Source organism: Zingiber officinale, chromosome 5B (genome assembly GCF_018446385.1).
Source record: "Zingiber officinale cultivar Zhangliang chromosome 5B, Zo_v1.1, whole genome shotgun sequence".
NCBI lineage: Eukaryota > Viridiplantae > Streptophyta > Magnoliopsida > Zingiberales > Zingiberaceae > Zingiber > Zingiber officinale.
Genome location: NC_055995.1, coordinates 74,125,323 through 74,147,519, shown reverse-complemented (window position 1 = coordinate 74,147,519; position 22,197 = coordinate 74,125,323). Strand labels below are relative to the sequence as shown.

Here is a 22,197-nt window from a genome sequence, read left to right as displayed (position 1 = left end):
TTGAACTAAAGAACCAGTGCTTATAAATGGAATGGTGCGGTATTGTCTGTCTTTACAACAAAGCAAGCAAGATTCCTTAACAGCATAAGTTCATCGATCTAAAGATACACCAATGTCAAACAAAACATCAAATGCAATTGAGCAAATGACTAGATATCCATTCTTTGACGGCGAAGTTCTAATTCTGTTCCCTACGACACAATTTACACACTACATTTCTAGCAATCAAGAATTGCAAACTTAAATTTTGTACAAAAACTGCTCGCTGTATACAGAAGCACGTTTCAGCAATTATAGGGCATCGTTTTATCAAAATGTAAGCATCCGAACTAGTCTACTAGATTTGTAAACGCATCAGCCAGAAGCTGCATCATCCAGCTGAGTCCTGCTAACAAGGGTACCTTCTTCCCATACCTCGGTCCACCTATGATGGGGCAAACACCATACAAAAATTATCTACGGAAACAAAAAATTTATGAAACGAGGTGTTTCTTGACTTGAGAGAAAATTGATGTAACATGAACTGCAGTTGCATCTTTGCAAATATCTCGTAGAGGTGAATATCTATCCCCCTAAGATTCTCAAACCGGTTCGTATGCACTTAACACTTCATCTACCTCCATCATAACTGTGTTGGATGGTGCCACCTCAAGTGGGCACTTGACATTTCTACTAATGACATGTAATTTTCTTTTTTAAATAGCACTTAAGAGTTATTTGTTCGCAGGACACCAAATGGAACTGCAACTAAAGTTGCATATGAAAATTATAACAGGTCAAATAAGTATAAAACTAGAACTGTTTTAATTCAAAATTAGATGCAGATGCCGAACCTAATCAATAAGAGCTTACAAGTACCTTGATCCATCTGTGTCTATGTACAAGCTATGTCCATCTCGCCAACCATTTTTGAAGTTACCAAAATATATACTACCACTTTTGGAGTAAAATCTCCCTTCACCATTGGCCTTCCCTTTCCAAAAGTTTGCGAACCAGCGATCTCCGGAACTAAAATAGAACCAACCCTGCACAAATGCATAAAAGATTTCATCAAGGAGAAAAAAAAAATTTATATATATTAGTTTTAAGTGTACTGGTCACAGAAAATACTAAGTAGGAACTATATTAATAAAAAAGGAAATATCAGATTTAGGTTACTATACTTTTTACTAAACTAGACTAGCTATTTTAGTTTAGTATATGCCTATAGGGTTCAGTATAAAACAGTGCTAAGTTGATTTTGAAGATGAAGATGCATCATGTTTCTTGTCTTTGTATAGTTGACCGGTGCCAACTGATACCAAGTCATATTGACACATGGTATTCTGGTCTGCAAAAAAAATCCATTCCTTGCAGGCACCAAAGCCTCAACACAAATCGAAACTGTAAACCTTGATCTTCACAAAGCAAGATTACAACTCAGATGGATTCTTATTCTGCCAAAACATTCTAATTATTCAGCTTGTTTTTCACATGCACTAGGAGGCATTTAAATTTCTTTGAGAAAACTGTTTAATACATTCTTATAGAACAAATGAATTCACCAAAGAAAAGTAGGGCAATAGACAGTATTTCTCTAAAAGGAGGAAGATAATATTATCCACCAGAGGAAACTCCTATTCTGCATTGATATGAATGGATATCTATATTCATATTTTACATAGCAGTGTGACAAGTGTCTTTTCTATTATTGTATAGTGTACAGATTATTTTATAAAGGACTATGGAGCAGAAACCTTATTAGATAGCTAAAAAACCTGTTAGCAACTACATAGTATGAACAGTTGGATAATGAAGGATTTATGGCATTTGCAAAAAAACATCAATTCATTGACTTGTCAATAAAATACAAGCTGAACCATCTATTCTCCGACCTAACAAGTATTGATTATTGCTATGTAGACAACTTTTATACCCCTTACTACACCATTGATGATTTATTGCCATTACTATTGAAGCTAGGTGGCACAAGATAGTACAGGACTGTATTAGAGCTAAGTCAAAAGTTACCTTCCCATGCATAAGATCATCCCTCCATGATCCTTGGTACACATCACCATTACTGAAGTAAAATGAACCAAGACCACATCTCTTTCCATTGTGCCATATGCCATCATAAAAGCATCCATCCTTGAACATTAGCCGACCCTAGATAAAGTTGACAAGTTAAAAATCTAATTGGAGTTTAGCAAAACAAAACATGAATTCCATTTCATAGAAGGGGAGCCGTGGCACAACGGTAAAGTTGCCGCCATATGACCTAGAGGTTATGGGGTCGAGTCTCGGAAACAACCTCTTGCAAAGTAGGGTAATGCTGCATACAATAAACCCTTCCCCGAGACCCCGTATTGACAGGAGCTTCGTGCACCGAGTTACTCTTTTGATATAGAAATATACCTTTCCTTCAGGTAAACCTCCCTGGCATCGTCCTTTATAGCTTCCCCCTCTATATTGTATTTCCAGGACAGGCGTCCAACTCTTCTGTGATTCTCTTTCAGCTTCCTGCAAAATAATTGTGAAACATACTTCAGTCAACTCAAGTGACTCCCCATCACTTAGTTTATGGGTGACATGGGAGGGGGTGAGTCTTCTCAATCTCCAATAGAACCGTCTCTATATAGGGTAAGGTTCATCAACTATTTATAAATTGCTGCTGTATTAGGTCTTCAAGGTCAGTCTTAAAGTCTAGTAACTTCACCAGAATTACCCTTGTATCAGGTCTCTGCTAGGATGATGTATGACTAGATCTTAGGATATAGTTCTCCCATCTTTGTTTTTCTTTTATGAATTTTGAGTTTCAAAGTCTATTGATATAAAATTGGATTTACAAAGATTAATTTCATAACCACAATTTTTTTCCTACGTGATTATATGCTGATCGGAAGACCCTAGCCTTATTCAGGTCAAAAGGACATGGCCAACCGAACAACCTGTCGCAACCAAATAAGAATTATTTTTATTTTTTGTGCCTTCACCTGTCTTGGTTATCTTGTTAACGGTTAAATGATTCGTCTATTTGTGCCAAAGAGGTTATTATCTTGCACTAGATCATGAATTACTTTATTTTCTTCATTTATGCTCCAATCAAATGAACCTAAAAGAACCTTTCAATGTCAAATATTTGCAAAAAAGAAAAGAATCAAAAGCATGAAATGTTTTCAAGTTGCAAAATTTCTTATGGGGCGACATTGGTTAATAGAGATACAACACACTCGATGGCTATCAGATAGATATCACCTTTCACTGTGGGTCTAAAAGAACTACCTTTTATGTATCACAAACATGTTGATAAATAGATGCCAGTGTGCATGCTTAGTCACAACTTGGTTGCTGTTATTTGTTTTTATCAAATCATTCTAGGCTGTCAAAGAAAATTAGAACTTACCAGCATAGAAGCAGCACGGGCAGAAAGCAGCCCACCATTTTGAGATCCATTCAGATTTCTGCCTTTTATTAATGCCAATGCGGAATTATAGATTTCTAGCACAGCCTCCATACCTGCTTCTGTTAGTACATTTCCAGAAGCAATAGCTTGTCCACTTGTGGATTCTTTGGCATTGTTATTATTGTCAAATTTTTCCAAAACACTCAGATCAACATTCATTGAATAACCAGAGCACAAAATGGAGGTTTTTATACCAATTGGAAGACTCAAGATTTCTGTTTCATTTGCTTTACCATTTAAATGTAAAGAAGTACGCTCTTTAGCCCACAACTGTGCAATATGGAATCCAGGGTCATCACTCAAACTGCTAGGTGGTTCATTCTGAATATTTGCATCTGTTGAACAAAAACAATGCAGTTTGATTAGTGGGCTTGCCTAAAAAACGTAAACAAACAGATTCAAAATTAATTTAGGGTTTGACAGGAGAAGACACTTTTGAATTTGGCATACCATGTTCTGTTTCATAACTATGTTTGTGCAGAAAATTGATATTGCAATCTGATGATTTAACTTTATGTAGGACTCTTGATTCTCTGCAACAAAGCGACAAAGACCAAATCAATTACTATATTCTCCAATATAGCCAAAATACATAAATTTGATGTTTTACATACTCTCCAGATAATGTATTTTCTATTTCTTGAGTGCATTGATTATGATAATCAACAGCACTACTAGCCGATTCAAAATTTGAGATCTCCCAGTTCTCTGATGGGTTGGATGCATCAGATGTGGATTTTGAAGCACAAACTGTCATATCTTCTTTAGATTCAAAGAAATTCCCACCACCCATGAGGGAGGACAGGAATGGAAGACGAAGAGCTAAACTCATCAATACTCCCCTCTTAGGAGAAGATATTTTCTGATTACTGATGACAAAATAAAGAAAAGTAAACATTTCAGAGAGACATTGCTACAAACAGGCCCTACTGAAGAGAAACCAAAACAACATATATTAAAAAAGACATTGACAAGTCATAGCCTGATTAGAGAACCGATGCATTAGCTTGTTAGGCCTTGAAACCTTAGCCGAAATGCTAACCTAAATCAGGTCGTTCGCCTAGACATATAGATCTATCCAATTGATCCATACTTCTAAATATGGGACTATAATAGCTTGTTACAGATATTTACAAGGTCTTCTAACAAAATAGGTTCTTCATACCTATAACGACAAGATCTGGTTCCTTTGGCTAGTCATGTGTCTTAGTATGTTGATGATTATGAAAGACAAGATCCGAAATTGAAGCTAATACAACACATCTAGGATAAACTCTAGTATTAGAGGCATAAATTGAATAAATGAATAAAATCTGGCATACATAAAGCACTGCATACATAGATAAGTAGAAAAAGTTCACTTCCCATATCCATACCCCACAATTAGAACAGTCGTTATGACTAAATTCGACTCCAGTTGAGGTTCTTGAACTTGGGAAACAATGATTTCACTTTTGCACTGAGAAATTTCACGGAACATAACAATGGCAGAGTGCAGATCACTTTGGTCCAAATAAGAAGCACTTGAAAAGGTAACAATAACTAGGCCATTCAAGTCCTGTTCATCAACAATGACCATAAAGTCAATATTTAAGTTCCATCACATAATCAACCTGATATAGGATAAACTATTGGATTACATATGCATCAAGTTGTAGACTCGTGAATCAAATTGGAAACAGCTACAGTGTGATTGTTCATTTGTCTTCTCCTTACATTTAGTGTCAGAATTTAATACGAGTATTTGATTGCAGCAGATGGCATTCCAATTGTGGCACTCACAAGCCAAACCATAACATCTAAACATGATGAAGTCCTGCCTAATTTTTTTTGGGAAAAATGTTAAAAAACAATTGTGCAGTGCTATTATTTTCAGTAACCCTCAAATAAAAACAAGAAAGAGCATAGAATTTTTTTTAAAGAGACTAATGATTCACATGAAACAGTCAGAAAGAGCAGATATAAAACTGTCAAGAGACTAATGATTCAAATGCAATACACAAATGATCAAAAACCATTCGAGTAAGTCCAGTACCTTTATACCACCAGGAAGAAAAGGACAATGGAAGATGGCCTGTTTAATTGATGATTTAATATCATAACCAGCTCCAAAACCAGATTTAGCTTCACCATTTCTGCGTAAAATCTGTTCACAAAAGCTACACATAGATAAGGGGTGCGAAAACAAATGAAAATTTATTGTAAATGAAGATGCCCTACTTTTACTACTTCCATTGATTTAACTTCTCTCATTTGCAAATTTGTTAAACTCTGATATTTGGCAAAACTCTCCTGACAATCAGAAATGAACAAAATGATCAGTAAAATTTGCCAGAGTTCAATATGGTGATCAATTGGATGCAAACTTACAGTTATCATAACAGATATTGTCCACAGGGCAAAGAAGACAGCACTATTTGCAGTTTCCATAGCTTCAGCTAGAGTTTCTACTTCTCTCTTCAGTAAAGTATCTGCTTCAACCACTGCAAGTTGAGAGATAGAGAAAATACCGCAAGTAGTCAGATAAAGTATAGAAAACTATTCTAATTACACATGCCCAATGGCTATGATGCTAAGAAACACCAGATTCATTGCAGGATACTTCGAATCTAAACTCAGTGAACAATCATATGATTAAAAACAAAACCAAATTTCAGTATGATCTATGATTGGCTACCAAGATAGAAGAATGAAAAACAACTGAATTCTTCACCATTGTCAAAAGCCAAATGTTAGTTAATCTATTTTTAACAATCCTGTTTCAATAAAGGCTCAAGAATAATGATACTGCAACAAAAAAGTGTTCATCATACTGTGTCACTTAGCACTAGACCTCCACTTCAACCACTGTAAATCAAGAGTTAGAGAAAATACTGCAAGTAATCAGATAAAGTATAGAAAACTGTGCTAGTTCACATGCCCAATGGTTATCATTCCAGAAATTCAAAACCTTTTGAATTCCATTTAGTGTGCAATAATATGTGGCTTTCACTAAAGAAATATTTTCAAAGACCAACACAACCATTTCAAAAGAGAATCCTTCAAATTTTGTAGGTTCAATTGGAGATCTCTTGTAGACTCCTATTCTCCATTAGCAGTATCCAGAAGGGCTCATGAGACTGTTAACACGCTAAGAATAGAAATGATTGTGCACTTCTAGATATTCCTGCGTTAGTGGGTGTCCATAGCAGCAGTGGATGATGGCCAGATGTGACTCAAGGAAGAATCTAACAAAAGCTTCCTCACAAACTGCTCGAATCTGAATTAGCCACTGATCAATCCAACCTTTGAAACAAACTTCCTCGTTCTCAATCTACTACCCTCCAAGTGATCCTTGGACCATGTGTAGATAACTCCAGAAGGCCACAGTCGTCTAGAAGTTTGTTAAAAGCTAAATATCTTTGATGATTGAGTGCTCACCTCCTTGATGCTCCTCAAGACTTCTGATATCAATAAAATCAACAATAGCAACCCAAGGAGCAGAGGCGATAGCAACCCTTGGAGCAGAAATCTAACCTACAATCTTTCACAGGCTCTGATCTATTTCTCAATCTAGGATGCCTATTTACCCCAAACGTCACCAATCTATGCCATCATCTTCAATTCTGGATAAAAATGAATGGTGCTGTGATTCTTCTACGTATAGACTAACCTGATCTTTCCATCAAATCCAGCTACCTTTAGCATCCACTGCATTTCTGAAATTCTATAAACTTAACATCTATCTCACAAGCTCTTTGCCCACAAATATGAGGTCCGCCAGGATCGTGACTGCAGGTGTCTTACGGAAGAATATTAGCAGTGTTATTGTCTTATATAAAGCTGAATCGATTCATGTATCCGAACTCAAATAATTGGGACAAACAAGGTTTCAAGATGATGATAAAAAATCTTTCGACCTTCTGATTAGAAGAATCTCTTTTGTTTTTGTCATAAAAGTGCAGTGTCTTAACAATTATATTGATTGATCATATATTTACAAAATGAATAATCTTAATTATGCCTTAGATATTAGAATGATGTGTGTTTGAACTGCTAATCATAATATCAGATACTGAAAATTAATGCTACAATAAATTTTAAAGGTCGAGTATGTTTTGGAAAAGTATTATTTTCTGGAAAGTAATATGTTAAATTGTAGGATCTTCTGATCCTACACTCTGATTCTATGCACCTACATTGTTCCTAGGTAGGTAGAATCTCAATACCCACAAAGTTGGTCAGCACATTGGTTTCTATACAAAATTATTGAAATGCCCTTGAAAATATCAGTCAGTAATACTGACGGTAAAAAGTGGATAGGCTTTACTCTAATTGATCTATGATGCATTTACCAATATGCAAAATATAATAAAAACAATTCTGAATTCATATATACTAGATTCAAAGAGATTAGGTTAGCTTCACGTCAAAACACAAGTAAATTTCATCAAATTTGAGTGGATATAAATGACATAAAGCTAAATTGATAAATAGAAGATTATATTATAAGGTTTAAACATTAATGAGATAAAATTCTAGAACAAATAAAAAAATAAAAACCAACTTACCAATATAAAAGTGTGAGCAAGCTTTCAGTTTACGCTCCAGATATTCTACCTGCAGATTGATCCAGATACTTTCAACTTCCATTGGAATTCAATAACTTCCAGAAACCAGCTAAAGTAGCAACTGGCGAGTTCTTAGACTTATTTTGAGAGTCATCTAGTGTTTTTTACACTATCGTGTGCAATACCAAACATCTAGTGAGGATTTTGGTTCTCAGGTTGATTAGTGAAATACACTAATCAGAACCATTTGTAGGGGAAAAATTCCAAGTAGCTGAATGACTTCTTGTTTTCAATTAGGCACTGAAATAACAATGATAGTTTCCATAAAAAAGGTTGACAACAAACTGACATAGCTATTGTTAATAGCAAGAACAACCTTAAACTCATTGCAACATGTTACCACAGCACACAGCCCATTTCATGAGACAAACACTATTCCTTCTTAGATGAAATATGAGAAACTACTCAACTTCAAGGATCTGAATTGGCAGTAGCTAACATGTCCACTGGACTTGTCTGCCACTGCAAATGTAGCACCCTAGCTATACAGAAAAATAGACAATGGATTCATGCATGTGGCAGAAGAAGCAAAGGGAACAAACTAGATCAGTAACAAATCTGATAATTCTTCCCATTTCAGAAAGGAAGCAAACTTCCAATCTCAGTATTCCATTCCAGGACGACCAGTAACTAGATCCAGTAGCAAAGCAAGTGTCAGGATCAGGCTAATATATCTTGCACTGAACAAGAACTTCCAATGCAAACACATGACTGCTTTCTTGTGTACAATTTCCACTTAATAGTTCATTGTTCATTTATCAATTGCAGGATAACCCTCCAGAATGTTTGTAAGGAAATCTTCTTTGTTATATACAGCTTACCAGAATATAGTGTCAATGTTCAAAATTAAGCAAATATACAATACCTCCTTCAGCCGTCTTTGTCCCTCAAACATAAATGGCTTTAATAAAATTGCAACAGCTAGACCACCAGCTGACTTAACAGCATCTAAAAGTTCTAAAGCTGTAACATGATCGAGATCATGACCTGAACTTGCTACCTAAAAAGAGGGGCATAAAACACAGATAGTTATCCATGAATAAAATTTGATATTCAATAAATATACAATACTGACATCAAGTTCACTCTGATGTTAAAAGCATGATAGTAAATATTATTAACCTATCATTTCATGTGCAGCACACTACCATTTACTGCTTAGACTGATGTACATAAATGAACAATGTAAACTTTGAGCTTTAGCAGTTAATGTAGGAATTTTTGCCAGTTTGTGGTAGTACATTTGAGTACTTGACTAGAGACTGCATCATGTGTTGGTACAGTTTGACATGCTATTATGCATGCATAGACTGGGCATGAGATAACCATAGTAATTTCTAACATCGGGGGCAAACCACACACAAAATTGACACACATGCAACAAGACCTAAAGAGATAAAGGGCAGCCCGGTGCACGAAGCTCTTGCTAATGTGGGGTCTCATGGAAGGGTCGGATCACATTGAGTCTATTGTACTCAACCTTACCTTGTATTTTGCAAGAGACTATTTCATGACTAGAATCCATGACCTTAAGGTCACATGGAAGTAATTTTAAGGCTCCCCTTCCAACAAGACTTGAAGAGATGTTTAGGGTCAATTTGGATGACATGTTTTCAACAATTGGGATATTGTTGGAGCTCTTTTTGATGTATGGCAAAGGGGGAGAAGTTTAGGTTTAAGTGGGAAACCTATACACCTTTGCAAGAAATCCTAGCTCGAGGGGAGCTTAGGTGAAGGGGGAGCGATTGTTTAGGCAAAGGGGGAGAAGTTTACCTTTGCGGGAAATCCTAGCTCAAGGGAGAGCTTAGGTGAAAGGGGAGCCTAGGGATTTAGGTTCCATTATTTATGCATGAGTTGATTTGCATATTTATTTGCATATGTATTGCATTTATGTTTCCCTAACTTAAACAGGTTGTCAAACATCAAAAAGGGGGAGATTGTTGGAGCAATCTAGGTGCCCTAGGTTTTGATGTTTGGGCAAAGGTTTAAGTTAGGTTTATTGTTGTATTTGATATGCATTGTGAGTGTGCAGGATACAGGTACAACAAGGAAAGTCCAAGTTTGATCTTGGCAAAGGAGGAAAGTCCAAGAATGAGTCTTGGCGGTGTAAGTCCAAGAATGAGTCTTGGCGGTGTAAGTCCAAGCATGTAGTCTTGGCAACGTAAGTCCAAGTGTGACTTGGCAATGGATGAAGTCTCGGAGGTGAGGAGCCTCTTGACAAAGGAAGACCCGACAATATGAACAAGACCGAAGGAAGCTCCAGAAGGCAAGACGTAAAGGATGGGGAGACATCCGAGGGACGGGAGGTTGATGGAGGAGGCTAGAAGGCTAGGTCTAGGTTGGTCGGACGAGGACGAGTGCTGAGTGATTGTACTCAGGCAAAATTCTATGTGTTTTAGGATTTACTGTAGCAGCACTGTAGCGACAATGTAACAGTACTGTAGCAACACTTTAACAGTACTTTTGTGACACTGTAGCAGCACTGTAGCAGTCGACTGGTACACTGTAGCAGTCGACTGGTAGCTGAATGTTGGGTAACGGTCGGCTTCACTTAAAGGACCAGTCGGAAAATAGCTTAGTGTTTTCCTCTCGAGCTCTATTTAATAGAGCTCGAGGTGCTTGGGCATGGTTGACGAAATAGACTTGGTTAAAGCCTATTAGAGTCTCCCAAGCCTTCGTGTGATCGGTGTGCTTGTATTCAAGTGTTTGTGGTGAGGTTTCTCCACCGACAAGGAGCTTGAGCTAGCCGGAGGTTTTCCGGGGAGTCATCCACCGACGGATCGAGATCGTCCACCTTACGGACAACCGTGGAGTAGGAGCTTTATCTCCGAACCACGTTAAATCAACGTGTTAGGTTTGTTTTCTCTCGTTAGTATTTGTTTTTGTATTTCCGCTGTGCACTAACATTATAGGAAGCGATCGATTTGGGTGTGACGCTATTCACCCCCCTCTAGCGGGCGTCAAGGTCCCAACAAACTTGTCATTTGATTTATGCCATCTCTTTCCTCTTCCTCTTCCTCTTCCCCTTCCCTTTGCTCAACTAACCAACATTTTTCCCTCCTCTCACTCCCCTTTCCCTTCTCTCCTTTCCTTCTATTCATTCCCATTTCCTACCTCTAGGATAAACTTAAGGCTACACTTTATTTTCAATTATCTCTCCTAGCAATACAATCATTGTCATATGCTACCACTCACACTTTTCAAGCAAGTCATGTAATAATATCATCATCATATGCTAGAAAACACTAAAAGAAAATATTGAAGGTCAAAAGATAAGTGTACAGACAAGAATAATAGCTGGAGGGCATGGATGTGATAGCGGAAATTCCAATTTTTTTTGAAGCATATCTGTCATCAAATAAATTAATTTATTAGTCTCCCAAATGCAAGCCAACAGATAGTGTTATATGTAACGCTGAAGACTAATTGTACTAAAAAAGAAAACCATCAAAATCAATTTTAAAAAGCAACAACATTTTGCACATTCAGATCATAATTACAGTGCATATGAAGAGCATAATAGAAGTTAAATTGCACTGTGAAATGCAGAACTGTGGGCAACACATGTTCCACTAAACATATTGATAATAAGTGTGCAGTGTACAAATTAGTTTGTGTTTGGGTACAGATTAATATTTGACTAATTCACATAGCTACAGACATTCAATTGATAAAACATCATGCTTACAACATATTTATTTATCCTTCTTATCTATTGGGATCACCATGGACAGCCCAACTCCTCCAAACAGGAAAGAAGTTTAAAGTGATCCAAAATGACCTCTTTTGTCTCTCTTTTATATATTTGTAATTCTTTTTATACTCTCATCTACGGTATTTATATGGTATCTTTCCATGATTAAAAAACAATCTTCTCTAATTGTCTTTCTTTCTATCCTGTCACCGTCTTCCTTGTTTTGTGTCAATTTGGTATGAGAGCTTAGTTGTATCAGGTATTGGTCTGTCTCAAAACTGCTAAACCACAACCTGTTCACAGCTCTACTTCACCACCTATCAGATCTGCCACCTAGCCTCTTCCTATGCACCAAAAACCAATAAATCACCACCAGATATGCCAATCTTTTCCCATGTATTTCCCTAGTGGTCAACCAACTGCAGCCTTCAGCAACACCATGGATGATTGTCACCTCTCACAGAACTGAAGCTGCATTTGCCAACCTAACCAACTACTAATTCCCTCCACTGGCTTCACCTGCTATAAGACTAAGTAATCTCAATAGTATTCTCCACATCACAATGCTATAAGGTCAATGATAGTCACTTACCAGTCAAGGCACTAATATAATGTTAAATTTGATCGACTAACCATTTATCCCAAAATTTCCTGCTTTTATGAATGAACCCAGTCTATACATTTATACCCTACCAATTTTTATTCTCAGTTAATAGTAATGGGTAGATTAGTAGTCTTTATGTGTAATATTATTTTGCCATGATTAAATTTTCCTTTCTCTCTAATTCTTCTTCGCCTCTCTTTTCTCATCTGTTGTTCTCTCCCCTTCTTCTTTGTTATTCCTCAACGTTGGCATCACATGACAAAAATGCTCAAGTTCTCAAAAGAACCAATTGTTGGTTAAGTCAGTTTAACTTTGAAAGGCAACCAAGAACAATCAACCTAGTATAACAAAAAAAAATATATAGTATTGATTTCCAGTAAGTATCACTTCTAAAATATCTGTAACCAAGAAAACATTGTATATGTTAACTTTGAGTAGAACAAATTTATTTCCTTACTCATTCATTGCATACAATGATTCAATGATCAATGTACAACATTATGTAGATCTACTGCTTTGTTGAAAAATCTAAGTTCATTTGAAATCATATTAAGCTGAAAAGTTAACTATCTATTAGGATTATGAAGGCGCAACGAAGTGATTTAGAAAGTTTCCAAAACAGATGGCAGTTAAAAGAACCTGTTCCACGGCACCTCTGGAGCTTAAGAGAACCTCTCGTTTGTATAGTCCTACAATAAAGTGAAAGATTAATACATAATGGAAAATCATCGTACTGCAATATATTTCTGTTTAACCGCCAATTCTAGCCTACATTGCATCGGAATTACGAAAAAATTGGTACAAGAGAAAGGAACAAAGAGAGCGAGAAGCATTTCTGGCCACTCACCAGAACCTAAGGCGAGATTCGGAGAACGAGGGCGAATTCAAGCAGAATTCGATGAGCGCGTCCTTCCTACTGCCAATCCCTATGACCTCAACCGGCTCACTCCGGTCAATGCGCGCGCTGCCCAAGGCCGTTTCTGCTTCCACCCGGAGTCGCAAGGAGGGTTTCCTTCGCCGCGCGCCGGGGAAGTCGCGGCGAGCACTGACGCCGTACCGAGAGCTTGGCCTAGAAAGAGACGCAACGGAAATGGATAACGAGCTTCTCCGAGCGAGAGCCTCCATCTCCATGGACTCCAGCGAGATAGAGATCAGGTCTCTCCGTCGAACGAGGAGGCATTCGATATCCTCGTCTGCTCGGTTCGGCCAGTATCCTCAAAATTCTGCCATAATTTTACTTTGCACCCTGAATTATCATATTTTAACGATTTGAACAACTTAGTTTAAATTATTAAAACTTAATCAAAATCTTATTATAACAGTCAATTAATAGTTGCCACGATAGTTAATTAATAGTTATTATAATAATTTAATAGTGAATTTGACTACGTTAAAATAATTTTAATTAAATTTGAACGATTTGAACTACTTAATATTTAAATTTTAATACTCTACGTATAAATTTCTTTCTCGAAGAAATTGAATTAATTTATTTTTTGCCGGGTTCCAGGTTCAAGTTCCCTTAGCAACAAATAAATCCCTCTTTAAAGGGATTTGTCGGCTGAGGTACTATCTCGACAGTAAGCTCTTATTAACACAATGGTACCATACCTTAAAAAAAAAAATCCTTTAGAGAGTTTTTTGATATGGGGTCGTTTCGACGGTGGAGCCGGTCATTATAAAATATTTACTCGGACAATTTTTGTCCTCTCGGAATGATCTAGTGGTTAGCACATAAGGTGTTACCATCATGAAAACCGGGGTTCGAATCTTGATATAGCTGAGATAAATACCTCTCTTATATGTTAATTACTATTTCAAATGTTAGTAGTCATTCATGATTTACCTTCTCTATGTTCATCCTGAGACGAATTGACAGAAACGAGGATGAACATATTCATTTTTTTTTTTTCCTTGCCACTGTGATGACTACTACATGATTAGGAGCAACATGGCTGATACATAATATACCCCACTTCATCATTATTTTATTAAGTGAATTAATTATGTTAATAATTATAAGTAAAATAGCAAGAGTTTAGTTTAATAAAAGATTTAAATAATTTTAAAACACCAAAAATGGTGTTTTAGACTTTAAGAGTACAATAAATAAAAAGTTACCTAAACAAACATGAAACAGTGTCACTATATAAGAGATTGGGTCGAGAATGACAAAGGTAGAGTCGAGTCAAAGAAGAGATTTTATCGATACCTCTTACCTAGCCTCGGAGATCTTAGCAATCACCTCGACCCAACCCGGCACTTCTAATGGTGAATTGCAAAAAAGAGATACTATCCGGTTCGTCCAGTTCCGATTATTTTGACCAACTTATCTTGTTCGAAACAAGAACCCATATTTGTGTCAACTTCTAATGTTACCTTCTTATATGTTTAAGATTGCTATCCGAATTCCTAAAGTCCGAATCAGCAGAATTGAGCGACAATTAAAGCATTTATGAACTGCTATTCAAGATCATAAGAAGTTCTTTTCCATTGTGAATAAACTTGAATCGCCCACTTTTGATTGGAAAACAGAGACCCACATGACATATTTAGATTGGGCCTCTACCATGGTTGAATACTTTGTTCATGTTTACTTTCTCAGGCCAAGCTCTAGAACACAAACAAACAAGAGCATGATGCCTACTCGATAACTCTCGATCGAGTTACATATAACCGTCACAGAAGACAAATCAAGTGCCACAAAATTTTCCAAGTTCCACTATTTCAAGACTGAGTAGGGTAACATCATTGTGGCAGAGTATATGATCAAAGCTGATGAGTTTGCCCTTGGGCACTTTGATGCAAGGTTGAGGAGAACCATAATCGCATTGTCTTGATTGAATTTGGGTTACCGTTGATCTCCAGCAAAGGCAATAAAAAGGCACATAATTTGGTTGTGAGTACGAGATCACAGTCGATAATAATCATGAGAGAACCTATCACAAATGAGAAAGAACATGAGATAGAAGGACCTCAATGTTAACTGAAAGTTAGCGGCACAAACTAGATAGCAGTCAGCAAATTTACATCTTACTGTGTTTTATTGTAAACAAATCAACCATATGAAAGCTCATTAAAAGATTAAAAAGAAATCAATATTTTTTAATTTGTAACATCAATAAAACAGCAACTTTTCATTAATGTTCTGTAATGCTAAATAGATGCATGAATTACATAAGGAATTCAAAGAATGAACCCCGGAGAAGTCACATAAAAATTTCAATTTCTTTCATGCAATGCAATGAAGAGATAAGATCTCAACAAAGGATAATTGTCGTGCAGCATTAGGACTCTTTTCATAATCTCACATGTTATTTGCCCCAGCAACAATATGTTTTCAATGGGAAGGTGAAAAGGAAAAGACAGGATAAAGTTAAAGTCAGTGAGGATGATGATGATAGGAGCCATGAATCTGCCAAGGGATCAAGAATGGCATGCTGCTGAGAAGGGAAATAACATTGCAAATATGATCTGCTTGACATGACAGGAATATTCTGATCTTAATTAAGAAACAAAAGTAGAAGACTCAACATCCCAAATGGAAAACATATCTCTCAAGCTATAGAATAAGATATTGCTCACCGTTTCCAGAAAAATCCTGCAAGTGGCCTCAGTACAATCATCTTTTGAAGCAAAGTCAAAAAAGTTGTGATCGAGTGTTTTTAGTTGCTCTATAGTTGTGTAAAGTCAGTGAGTCAGATCAGGGTCACTAAAGCAGCTTTGCAAACAGTTTGATTATTGCCCCCTCCTTGACAAATTTCAGTTTTCAATAGTGTTTCCACTGAGACAAGAGTCCATATTATGTGGAGATAGAATTTCCAACATGGTTCTTGCCCTACCACTTGATTCATTAACTGAATTTAGAATCTTAGTGCATGATCAAACAAGAATCTTACAGTTTTCCGAATCTAGATAAGTGTCAGGTAATGTAAATATGTCTAGATTATATCTGTCCTGATAATTGAATACTAATTCAAAGGGAAATAAGAAGCAAACTTTCTCCTGAGGTTGAACAGATTAGAGATTATTTCCATGAAAATTTCAACATGAGGTGTAAAGAATATTTTAGTAGAGATAACAAAAGGCTATGGAGGAATAAGTTGTGAAAGAAACAGAAAATGACATCTGTAGAAGAATGAGATAATAAATCAATCGCGGGTCTATCTACATATCTACATGTCCCAATCACCCTTTAACTTTTATCTTATCTCGGTCCTCTTGGCCCTGTGAAAATTAGTTTTGACATGAAAGGAAAACCAAGTCAAACATTGCGCATACCACATGGAAGTGGAGAGAATAGATAGCAAGGGATTGAAGGAGGCAAAGGAAAGTTAAGAGGAAAAGAAACCAACTTCTTTCCTCATGTTTGTTTGAAGACATTCTATTAATTGATTAGGGGGATGAAAAAACAGAATTGTTAAAAAAATTTATCAAAATGCCTCTGATTCGTCAGGAAGATCAATCTTTAATCAATCAACAAATAGCAACTATTTTTTGGCAAATTTTGTTAGAACGAAATATCTTAAGGATTTGGTTGATGTGGCTCATTTAGGACCATGAGGAAAAATGACAGCTTGAGCATTTTCACCTAGGTTTGGAGGTATGGATTGTGATGGTGCTCCTAAGAAGCATGTGGAGATTTGAGTGCCTAGGTGAGAAAAGTCTATTTCTCGAAGACAGATTGTGGTGTCCGAAGGGCATGAGGTGAAAGTTTGCTTGTTTTTCTCTTTCAGTTTTAGAGAATTTAGGAAGACAGTTATTTACACAGTCCAGCCAACAAGTTGTACACTTTTCTCTGTGCTTCTTCTCTAGTATCATATAGCCATTGATTCGCTCCATGGATGAAGATTTAAGTTGAATCATAATTCTTGTGCGAGGTTCTATTCTCAATGGCAAGCAAGGTGTTTGTTGAGATTGCAGTGATTGGTATCTAGGGCTTTGTAATGGGTGGATCAATTGATGTAAAAGATAAATATGTTCCCAGCATAAAAACAAGTTTAGAAAATATTGACTCTTTTTTCAGAATCTCAGTGAGAGATTTGATTACTTTGGAAATTAAGGATAGAAAATTTATTAATACAGTAGAATATGCAAGTATTTGAAAATTAGAAAGACTATCATATAAGAGTTAGGCTACCTAGAAATCTAAGGTGTTACATGCTGAGTTATATCATTAACTAGATCCATCTCAAGAAAAAGTATGAAATTCTAAAGCATCTGAACTCTTTCCAAACTTGTGTATGAGCTAGCTAAGGTTGAAGAGAAAATATGATCTGCAAAGCTTGATTAGACTTTGATCTCTTCATTGAATGATCAGATCATTATTATAAATAATAAAATCATTGATCATATTGTTTACTTGGTTAATACAATAGACAATATTGTACAACAATAACAACAACTAAGTCTTATCCCACTAAGTGGTATCAACTATATAGATCCTGCTACTTCATTAGATTCTATCCCCTACTATATTATCATCTATATTTAAATAAATTTTATTTTATTGTTCCTAAATAAGTCTTTTTTTTGTTCTTCCTCTTTCAAATTTGATTTGCATATTAAAAATATTTTATTTTATCTAATTATTATTCAATTACTATAAATTTTATTGATGTGACACGGATGGCAAAACATGATCTTCACCTGAAGGAGTCAATTCTCACGTAGAGAAGAAAAGTGAAAAATCTAATTAAAGAATAAGACTGTAAACTCCTTTTATAAACTTAATTCAATAGTAAATAAGGAAATAAAATTTATAAATAAGAAAATATGATAATTTAGTAGGTATTTTATAATTAATTCCTATTAATTATTTAAATAAAAAATATTAATTACCAAATAACAAAAAATCAAATCTCTAATTACTGCAGGCGCTTTATTTTTTAATTTTTTTCAATTTATTTCCTTTTATTGTGGTGCCAATTTGAGATTATCTTCAATTTCTTTTTTTTTTCAATTGTTGACTATTATGATAATTTATTTCCTTCTCTATATTAATTATTAATATGATATCAAATTAAAATGAAGAAAGTAAAAAAAAAAATAGTTTATATTTTCTGAATTTTTTTAAAACTTTTCTTACTTGATCTACCTAATCTTTATTGATTCGATATTGTAACACCTAAGTTTTTGGAAAGTCACATATGTATAACAATACCAATTTTAACAACCAGCACAATGGGCTGACTTCTATATTTTAAACACATTGATAACAATCTACATAGAATGTTCAATGAGATTGATTTTAGAGGCGGTTTATGGATAGTGTTTATAAATAATGATGGATTGGCCTTAATCAAAGCATTTTCCAATATTTCAATCCTTCCTTTTTATCCAAATAAACAAAATTTAAAGTCACTTCCTTCTTCCCCTGTCAGCTTTCCACCCAAATAAGCAAAATGGAAGTATTGTTGGCAAGTTTTAACTTCTGGAATTGTTACATCCCATTCATACGTAACTACTTGTTCAATAATGGTTCTAACACAACTCTATAATCTTAGAAGCTGCTAAAATAATGACCCACATGTATTAACAAAAGGTGCACATTTTTTTTTCGTAATCTAGGTATCCAAGTCTTATGATCTGACTAATCATGAAAGTGATTGGCCTAACCTCACGAAAGTTTCCCACCGGCCACCGGGGTAAATTTGGAAACACGTGGCGGTCCACACAATGGCCTAGCGGTCCCAGTGGTTCAAATGCAGGAGGCGAATTTGGATTTTGAATCCTGGATGTATGGGGAGCCCCAAGGTGTGCTTCCCGGTGCACCAAAAGGTGTATACTTGAACAATTGCATGACAATTTTAACAAACTACTATTCGATAATAGATTTCTTAAAAAGTCTCGTATTGATCCCAATTAGTTTTAGGCATTATATACTTGGAAATACAAATGTCTTGTATGAATCCTAAACTCTTCCCCTGTACATCTTTTTGATTAAATCAAATCCAACCTTCCCCTTTATCAAAATATGTTAGATACATTGTCATATATTTTAGGGAAAGTGTAGAACTCAGTTGATTGATGAGAAAAGAAATACCTCCCCTCGACCCCTCCATTTCCACATCCCCATTTGCACCCTTTTTCCCTCTCTCCATGTTTCCAAATAAATAGTACTCAAGTTTTTGAGACCATTTCTCCAATGATTACTTGTTGAACCGTTGCAGCAGAATTCTGATACAAGATATATCATCCTATGCCCTCACCTTATCCCAATTAATCTGATATTGATATGACAAATGAAGCATATCCTGCTATTCCAGCCAGCTATGGTGGACAAGTCACCACACTCAGTTTAGCATATAAAATTTAAATTACAGTCTCCCTTAACATCTCATTTTCATTTTTACAATTTCCCCTTGTTTTGTCAAGTGAATTGCCATTTTCTTGCATTTCTCTCTATCCTCCCTCAGATTTTTCTCTTTATATAAAGGCCACCCACTCGTCCAGATTTCTAAGCTTCACCATTCAGTGAGTATAGTGTGAAACTATAGGAAAATTAACCGTGATGCAATACTCCAAAGCCTTGTCTGACCCTCCCCTCAAAGAAAGGTATGGAGCTTTCCTCTCCAACTCCTCCAACCTTCAATGTTCAGAAGTCATGGAGGAGTGTGAGCTCCCACTGATCGACATAAGCACGTTGAGGATGACGGATGATGAAGAAGAGAGGCGGCCTTGTGCTTCGGCCATTGCAAAGGCAGCAACTGAATGGGGCTTCTTCATTGTGATAAACCATGGGATCAGATCTGAACTACTCAAGGAGATGAGGAAGGAGCAGCAGAGATTGTTCGCCAAGCCATTTGAAGAAAAGAGCTCCAAAATCCTAAAAGGAACCTATAGTTGGGGAAACCCCATGGCAAAATCTCTCACTCAACTCCCATGGTCGGAGAACTTCCTTGTACCTCTCAAAATGATTATTGAAGACCAAGAATGGTGCAGCTTGGAGTTCAGTTCTCTTAGGTATGCATTCCTGAATCCACCTAAATGTCAAAAATGCTTACCATCAACCTATTGCACCATGAAACATTATCTTCATCTTTTCTTTTCTTAATCTGTTGTTTGTGTTTAGACATTTTCATCTTTTCTTTGGAATATGAGAAAACATAATCAGAGTTAGGGTAACACTCATTTGACAACTATGATGATTAAGTAGTAATGTTTATCATTTGCTTCCAAAGTTAGAATAATTGCCCCCCAAAACCAATAAATGACAAAATAACTCTAGTGTAAGATCAATATGATCAAACTATGATAAATCATAATACCGAAAGATAGTAGCATATAACTTATTTCAGGGAGACAATGGAAAAGCTGGGAAGTGCAATGACAGACCTTGCTCACGTGCTTGCAAGAGTTCTAGCTGAGAACTTGGGGTTTCCAGGGGATTTTATTGCCGAAAAATGCAGTATGAGCACAAACTATTTCCGCCTGAACCATTATCCTCCGTGCCCTCATTCACTGGGCACCTTTGGCCTATTGCCTCACACAGACAGTGACTTCCTCACCATCCTCAGTCAAGATCAGGTTGGAGGCCTCCAATTGAGGAAGGATTCTAGTTGGTATGCTGTGAAACCTAACCAAGATGCTCTTATAGTCAACATTGGTGATCTCTTTCAGGTATCTTCTGCACACAAAATATTGGCCATCCCATTCCTTTTCAAGGCAGCACTTTCAAGTTTCAAATTACTTCATTGATTAGCATTCTTTGAGATAACTTTTTTGCGGTGGTAGGGAACTACATAGTTAATAATTGCACCAGAGCTCGACAAGCCATGGCTAATGACATCAGTTCAATAGTAGTTCCATCCACACATGCATAGAATTAACCACAGAACAGCCACCTTTTATTTTAACTGATGCAGATGAGAATCTACCCTTCAACTATATGTTGATTAATCTGATTCGTTCCAGGCATGGAGCAATGATTTCTACAAGAGTGTAGAGCACAAGGTAATGAGCAATTCTGAGGCAGATAGATACTCAGTTGCCTATTTCCTTTGCCCATCAATGGATTCCATAATAGGGAGCTGCAGTGAGCCTTCCCACTACAAGCAGTTCACTTTTGGTGACTTCAAGAAACAAGTGGAGGAGGACAAAAGAAGAACGGGAAATAAAGTGGGTCTTCCAATGTTCCGCTTATAGTTTGCATCTCGAGTAACCTGCAGCATATGGGGAAAAATCTAAGAAGCTACCAGATATTGACAAGAATAAAGTGGGCCTTCCAGTGTTGACAGTTGTAGGCATCATGCCAAAAGAAATAGTTCTATGAAAACAAAATTGACATGTTAAAGAACCCCATACGCTAAAACTGCCCATTTTTACCATGCACGATGAAAAAAAAATTCTTCAAATCTGCCTTTTACCCGAAAAAGTGTATGTTGGTGCAAGTTGGATAAAATAACTAAATAACATCTGTAAGGTTAAGAGAATTGTAGGTTTCCTGTCATATACAATCAAGTATAAACATTTGATATTAGTAGTGATCTGTATCTAACACTCCATTATAGTAAAGGAGGGTACAGGGGCTTAGATATAAAAAGGTCTGGCTTTCGAACATAGAAAATAAGGAACACAACAAAGGTTAAATAAAAGAAGATGAAATTGTATCAAAATAGAACCAAAATGATTTCTTGAAGAAAGCGAGGGGCAACTTGATAGATAGAAAGATATCCAAGATACTTGGAAGTCAAAATCAGCAGCTTTCCTTTAGATTCAGCTCACCATAGGACAATAATGCAGCTGGTACGTCAACGACTTAGCAAAGTTCACCATGCAATATGCCACCCACCACTCATTGCCACGAATCCTAATGTCTAATGTGCATCTTTGTAACAGACTA

The 22,197-nt window shown here is 36.2% G+C and overlaps 2 protein-coding genes across 4 annotated transcripts; one reads left to right on the top strand and one right to left on the bottom strand.

The window, feature by feature from the left end:
* Positions 1 to 21,469, bottom strand: LOC121984536 (protein ACCUMULATION AND REPLICATION OF CHLOROPLASTS 3-like). Of its 3 annotated transcripts, none has more exons than XM_042537507.1 (17): positions 20,691 to 21,469; positions 13,201 to 13,599; positions 12,993 to 13,042; positions 11,342 to 11,403; positions 8,921 to 9,055; positions 7,996 to 8,044; positions 5,816 to 5,928; positions 5,666 to 5,737; positions 5,481 to 5,591; positions 4,822 to 5,003; positions 4,060 to 4,314; positions 3,896 to 3,978; positions 3,386 to 3,780; positions 2,398 to 2,502; positions 2,011 to 2,148; positions 859 to 1,025; positions 1 to 424 (listed from the first exon to the last, which is right to left on the bottom strand). In XM_042537507.1, exons 2-17 carry the CDS (start codon positions 13,482 to 13,484, stop codon positions 355 to 357), a joined length of 2,271 nt encoding a protein of 756 aa, XP_042393441.1. In that variant the 5' UTR covers positions 13,485 to 13,599; positions 20,691 to 21,469; the 3' UTR covers positions 1 to 354. The 3 variants fall into 3 exon arrangements, with proteins under 3 accessions (XP_042393441.1, XP_042393442.1, XP_042393443.1); XM_042537508.1 differs by having other exon boundaries at positions 5,816 to 5,916; XM_042537509.1 differs by lacking the exons at positions 1 to 424; positions 859 to 1,025 and having other exon boundaries at positions 2,294 to 2,502.
* On the top strand, positions 19,802 to 21,500 carry LOC121984537 (gibberellin 2-beta-dioxygenase 8-like). Its single transcript, XM_042537510.1, has 3 exons — positions 19,802 to 20,318; positions 20,654 to 20,975; positions 21,270 to 21,500. Exons 1-3 carry the CDS (start codon positions 19,867 to 19,869, stop codon positions 21,498 to 21,500), a joined length of 1,005 nt encoding a protein of 334 aa, XP_042393444.1. The 5' UTR covers positions 19,802 to 19,866.
* Positions 21,501 to 22,197: the final 697 nt, after the last annotated feature.

Bases quoted from the DNA above. Each gene is read 5' to 3' on its own strand.
- LOC121984536 (XM_042537507.1), bottom strand. From the start codon at position 13,484: ATGGAGATGGAGGCTCTCGCTCGGAGAAGCTCGTTATCCATTTCCGTT. The intron at 4,315-4,821 runs GTATGGATATGG...TTTTGTCATCAG, and splicing joins ACGACTGTTCTAATTGTGGG to TAATCAGAAAATATCTTCTC. The intron at 2,503-3,385 runs GTAAGTTCTAAT...ATTATTTTGCAG, and splicing joins CCCGTGCTGCTTCTATGCTG to GAAGCTGAAAGAGAATCACA.
- LOC121984537 (XM_042537510.1), top strand. From the start codon at position 19,867: ATGCAATACTCCAAAGCCTTGTCTGACCCTCCCCTCAAAGAAAGGTAT. The intron at 20,319-20,653 runs GTATGCATTCCT...AACTTATTTCAG, and splicing joins TTGGAGTTCAGTTCTCTTAG to GGAGACAATGGAAAAGCTGG. The intron at 20,976-21,269 runs GTATCTTCTGCA...GATTCGTTCCAG, and splicing joins ACATTGGTGATCTCTTTCAG to GCATGGAGCAATGATTTCTA.